Source organism: Alnus glutinosa, chromosome 11, assembly GCF_958979055.1.
Source record: "Alnus glutinosa chromosome 11, dhAlnGlut1.1, whole genome shotgun sequence".
Lineage (NCBI taxonomy): Eukaryota > Viridiplantae > Streptophyta > Magnoliopsida > Fagales > Betulaceae > Alnus > Alnus glutinosa.
The window spans coordinates 23,187,632-23,193,832 of record NC_084896.1 but is presented as its reverse complement, the minus strand read 5'-3'; the positions used below and the strand labels follow the sequence as shown (position 1 = coordinate 23,193,832).

Below are 6,201 nucleotides of genomic sequence, written 5' to 3'. Positions count from 1 at the left end.
CCATGTCCATGGTTTTGTGGATACTCTTGACTTTCTTAAAACCTAACCATCCTCATTAATGTAAATTTTTCTTTATAGCATATATATATATTTTTAAGACAAAACTAGGAAGATAAACTTGTTCATAAATATTTAGTTTCGATGTATAAAACAAATGTCTAGTGAGTTTTTAAGGTTTTCAATTAATGTTTTCAATTAGTCAATAAACCTTAATTGAAGCATAAAAGTGTTGATATAATTAATTTTTCCTATTGACTACATTAATACAGTACAAGAAGATTTTTATTCAAAATATTTCTCCAAGACAATAATATATAGAAAATTCCGTTCTTCAACACAGGCAATTAGATGGGGTAACGAGCAAAAAATCTATCAACCATGGCAAGGGTTTCCTTGTGCTTGTACTCTGGGGCTGTGTGACCTGCGCCCTGTATATGTTATGGTACATTAATAATTAATTATACTTTCATTTTAATCTTGTGAAAATCATAAAAAATAAAGATAAATGTGAAGTATAAATTCTCTCTTTTCTTGCCTTTACAGTCACATAAGTCAAGCGGTAGTGATCATTCATGTACTTCACTTGATATCTGCAAAGGAGTATATTTAAGAGAGATTAAAGGGGAGATAAAATTAATTAGGCGACTAATTTTCTTGAAATAATGCAAATCCTAGAAGTACTCACCCTGCAACTTGACCATCAACGAACCAAGGACGCCATTCATCAAAAACAGCCACACCAAGAGCTTTTATCCATGCAAGTGTAGCAACGTATGGCACAGAAATGTCATGATCGCCACTGCAAAGGGAAGAACATTTAAAAATGAGAAATTTCAGCACAATTCTTGTTAAAGTGTCCCACATCGTCAAAGAAATTCTTAACTTGTAAACTTTATAAGTTATGAGCATTCCTCCTTTCTCAAGACATTTTTTGAGGTTGAATTAAGCTCATTGGTCTTTAACATGTATTAGAAAAGATTTTTTGGGCGACTCCCTCTATTGGTCCACGTGTTAATTTGGCCATAATGTCACATGTGAGGAAGCATGTCAAAGAGTCCCACATTGCCAAGAGATCCTTGTCTTATAGACTTTTACATGGTATCAAAGCGGGTTCTTTGGACGATGATGAGTCTTTTCCTCCCGATATTGAACACGTATCTGGCCAAAGCTGCCATACGTGAAGGGGCGTGTTAAAGTGTTCCACGTCGCCAAGAGATATATGACATGGGAACTTTATAAGCCATAGCGTTCTCTCTTCTCTCAAGGCGTCTTTTGACAGTGAGTAAGGCCCATGGACATTTATAATTCTTAGTTAGAAAGGTAATGCTTATATGATCATGAACATCTTCAATCTTGTTTTCATAATTCATCTTTCATTTCAATTGAATATGTTAATTGTTGGGTCTCACTTATTGAAAGCGAGTTGAACCCACAAGTGAGAAAGAATATTAAAATATTAATTAAATGATTAAATTCACTATTTTCTATTAATTTAAACTTTTAAGATTTGGATTCTTCTTGGACTCCACTAATTTCTTTGTTAAAGGAAGATGTGAGTACAAAACTTCCTTGAGAAAAGAAGATAATTTTTTATAATTAGGTCCCAATCTCAGAAAAAGAACAAAGAAATCAAGGTATTGTTTTCATAAACTACAAATTTAGAGACATTGTGTAAAAAAAACACACACTTCATGAATTTCTATATTAGGCTACAGATTTAAATAATTGCAGCATTGCTTATACCAAAATAAACTTTTTGAATTATTAAGGTCATTTTTCAGTTAATCAGTCATGAAGGTAAGCAAGTTTTTATGAGGGGAATAGAACCTGTAAATCAGAGCTCGGAGACCTGTCTCAGTGAGATTCTTTTGATATGCGACACTACTTGTGACATCTTCTGTGTAAGTCGAAAAATTCCTAGGGCACCTTTTCCATGCTTCTACGGTTCCCTGATAGATGCAATAAAATAAAATCATCATTTACAATTTGCGTAGTATTTTCTTTCAATCAAGGTGAAACTACTCTTACAACTTGCATACCACTCGGACTTGAAGAGCATTTTGGACTCTCTCATCATTCAGCCACTTATAAGCAAGTACATAAGTGAAGCCCTAGAGAGAATAAATCAATCAAATTCCCGAATTTTTGCACATTTCAAGAATATATAATGTAGCAAACATAAACAAGCGTATTTTCAATAAAAGAACGGAGGGGTTAGTTAGAACTGTCGTATCAATATTGAGGATGTTGGTTTACCCGGCACCGCAGTTCGGGAAGTTCATTTTGTGAGAGGAGGTAATCCATGGTTCCTGATTCCTGAACTCTCAAATCCCATTCAATCTCCTTTGGTTTTCCGGATGCAAAGGCACATTGAGGTTCCAAAATTTGGCAAAGGTTTATTTGTAGAAGGCACTGCAAAATTAAATGGAAATTAATTCTCAAAGCCCTTCGAGATTTTAGGCACGACATTCATCAGCAAAACCAGAAGTAGTAATCCTTATAACCTCTTTGATCGCTTGGAGAGCTGTCACACATAGTGTGTTGTTAATATTTACATTGACATAATCTTCAGAGCAATACAATTTGGCATCCTGGAAAAGAACACCCATTCAAATTAAGTTTTAGAGTAAGATGGAAAACAAAGAAAATAGCGGAGAAAATAGGAAAAATTGAAACAAGAATTTTCGGGCGGTTCAGTGTTATGATCTGTTAAATCACCTCGTAGAGTTCATCTGATATAAGGTTCACTTTGTGCACGTATGGGATCCGGAAGTTTACATCAGTATAAGAATCCGTCACCGGATTCCCTAGCAAGAATCCCTGTTACAATTCAAAAATATTCATAATTAATGCTTCTTTAGTGATTGCCAAGAACACAAAATTATGAACAAATAAATAATTGGAGTTAATATAATTAGATCACGTACTTGAAGTTCCATTTTTGGCCTGAGCCCGTCTTCCAGACCTGTATTACAGCATAAACCAAAAGATAATTAAGCTTATAATCAAACTTTACTAAATTAAAAAAAAAAATGTTTGTTTTTGGACAAAGAAAGAAGAACTTTTTCTAATACCTTTCAGTATATTTTGAAGGAGGATAGGAACAATGATGCCGGAATATGAATCACCACCAATATATAGTTGATTTCCAAGAAAATTTGGGTGATTAAGCAACCACTGTTAACAATCACTTTACATTAGAATATTAACTAAATCATTAAATCAATTATTTATTATTAGCTTAAACTTTTGAGATAACTAGTGGTTTAACATTGTTTTAAAGTAAAGATCTTGAATTTGAACTTGACCCTACAATTTACCTCATTTCAGTTTTTCACGTGTTGGACTTCACTTATTGAGAAAATATTTGAACTCACACGCAAGGGTGAGTGTTAAAATATGATAAAAGTACATATATCTCTCAAACTACCACTCAATTGTCAATGTCTCCTCAAACTATCAATTGTGTCAATGTTCCCCTCAAACTACCAAAACATGTCAATGTTCCCCCTTAAGACCAACAAAAAGACAAAAATGACCTTAAATTTTTTCAATAAGACAAAATTGTCTTTATAAATTCGAAAAAAAAAAATTAAAACTAAAAAAAGAAATTAAAAAATTAAAGAAAAAAACGAAATATATATATATTTTTAAAAAATAAAACAAATGAAAAAAAGAAGAAAAACCTGTTTTTATTTTTTATTTTGTTTTTTGTTTTTTTAATTTTTTTAATTATTTTTTTAGTTTTTTTTTTTAATTTTAATAATTTTATTGAGGGTATTTTTGTCATTAGAGGGACATTGACAATGAAATAGTAATTTGAAGAGATTATGTATACTTTTATCTTAAAATATTAATTAAATAATTAAATCAGTTTTAGGATAACTACTGATTTAATACTTTAATATAAATAAAACTTTTGAAGCTTAACAAATAAATCAACATTTAAATAAATATCCACTTTCTCTACTAGACTCTCACCTTCCTTAGAAAGATATAGGTCTGAGCTGCTGATTTTGTGTCCGTGGTGTAATAATCAGCTGAGTCGTTTGCATATGAAAATCCAGCTCCAACTGGTGCATCAATAAAGATAATGTTGGCCACCTGATTAATTAATTGAATAATTAGTTATATTGAGTTTTGAATAATAATAAAATTAGAAAATAATACACCATTAATTGAACAGAAAATTTTGATCAGTAACCCATGATTTTAATGAAGTTATGCACCTTGGTCCATGAGTATGGGTTCAGTGTGACAGATGGCAAAGTCCCATTGTAAGATGCATAGTCAAAAGTCAATGGACCTGCACCAAGAGCGAAGCTCGTTGACTATAACAAAATTAAAAACAAACCAACTTTTTTCAGCAGAATTCAACCAAATTTTCCTTAATAAATCATCAAATCGCAGGCCTAAAAAGGAGAGGAAGAAAACCCAAAACTTTATTTATTATTATTATTATTATTTTTTATTAATATATGAAAAAAAAAAAAATCTGACCTTTATTATATCACCCATGGGCCAAGTACATAGAAGACGCCCAAGCTACTACTACGGCTAGTTGTGGGCCAGAATCCAAAGACGTCCGAACCCGAGTATGTTTGACAAAAGTTTTAAAAATTATTTTTCAGTTTTGATTTGAAAAATTAATTTGATGGAATATAAAAGTGATAAATGTTTTTTTTATTAGGGTCTATATTTGAAATGTATTATGTGTTTTGAATTCCTTGTTATTTATTTATTTATTTTTTTTTAAACTATTACCAAACAAGGCTACGGGCCTGGCTCCCCTCCCTTGAAATTTTTTCTTTTGCTTGGAGTAATCTTAGAAGAAATACTCATATATATATATATATATATATATATATATATATATATATATATATATATATATATATATATATATATATATATATATATATATATATATATATTCTCAAAATTAATGTAACTTTTAAAATTACCATTAAATCAAAATTTAATAATGATTTATTACAAACTAATAGTAATTTTAAAAGTCACATTAATTTTGGAAGGACACAAGGAAAAAATGAATTTTCCTTATAGCATTACTTCTTTCAAATTAGTAATTTGAACGGCAACGGTAAAAGAGTTTATATAAGACAAACTATCCAAATAAATTTTAGACTATCCACCACCTATGCATCCATCCATGATGAGCCCCTTCTAGATAAGGAGCGAAGTCAATAGAAGAAGAAAAATGCTATTTATACTTTCAGGTACACAACAGGAATACAACACCCCCTCACATGAAGGTGGCCCCTTGTGCAATTGAAATGCAAATAACAAGCCCCATAGAAGAATGTTGAAGAGAGATAGAGAGAGAGAGTTCAACAGGCACAATTACCGATTTCAAAAGCAAGCGCGGAGAAACCGGAACAACCAGGGCCTCCGGTGAGCCAAAGAACAAGAGGATCTTCAACAGGGCTCCTCTCGGACTCAATGAAGTAGTAAAATAGCTGCACCTCATCAGTTTCGCCTACTCCAATGTATCTAATTACAAAAACCCACAATCCTACATGTTAATTATAATTATCAAACTCACAAGAAAATGGAAGAAAAAAGAAAATAAATTTGATTACGTACCCAGTTTCAAGTTTGAAGGGGAGCTTGCCGGGATATCCCGGCACATATTCAACTATCGACTGAGAGACCGCAATGCCGGAGAAACCCAATAGGAGAAGAAGTACACTGATCAAGCGCTGTAGCCTCATTTTCCTCCTACACTTTTCTGGGCAAGTGATGGCTCCGGCCACAAACCAATAGAAAAAGGAAAAGTGAGCGAAATCTATGATGGGACTGTGAAAGTTTTATATGTTACTAAATTAATGGGGTTAGCGAGAGATTAAGGATTAATTAGGCACGTGCGATGACCTTTTGATGAATGACAGACGTACAGTTAGGTGCAAGGGTTTGGCCGGATAGCTCATCTGTAATTCAGTGTCAGCCTTCCATTATTTACTGAACATTCAAAGAACTCTAGACACTGGATGGTTTGTAGCTGTGGGATCGGAAACTCCATCGAACTTTCTTCAGTAGCCAGCAGATGAGTAGGAGAAAGGAAGCTTGAGACCGAAGAATTAATGGAGCTTTTTTTCTTTCAATAAATAAAAAAACACTATACGTAATTATTCAATGGAGAAAACGACAAGGCGAGCAGACAAGAAGACAAATAAAAAA

General features: G+C 32.5%; 1 protein-coding gene across 1 annotated transcript; it reads right to left on the bottom strand.

Moving 5' to 3' along the window:
• Positions 1-213: 213 nt before the first annotated feature.
• On the bottom strand, positions 214-5,822 carry LOC133882332 (serine carboxypeptidase-like 18). The gene is made up of 14 exons (XM_062321475.1): positions 5,608-5,822; positions 5,369-5,514; positions 4,230-4,306; positions 3,982-4,104; positions 3,075-3,177; positions 2,928-2,965; positions 2,719-2,820; positions 2,505-2,591; positions 2,257-2,412; positions 2,040-2,111; positions 1,828-1,949; positions 686-799; positions 536-590; positions 214-428 (listed from the first exon to the last, which is right to left on the bottom strand). Exons 1-14 carry the CDS (start codon positions 5,733-5,735, stop codon positions 345-347), a joined length of 1,407 nt encoding a protein of 468 aa, XP_062177459.1. The 5' UTR covers positions 5,736-5,822; the 3' UTR covers positions 214-344.
• Positions 5,823-6,201: the final 379 nt, after the last annotated feature.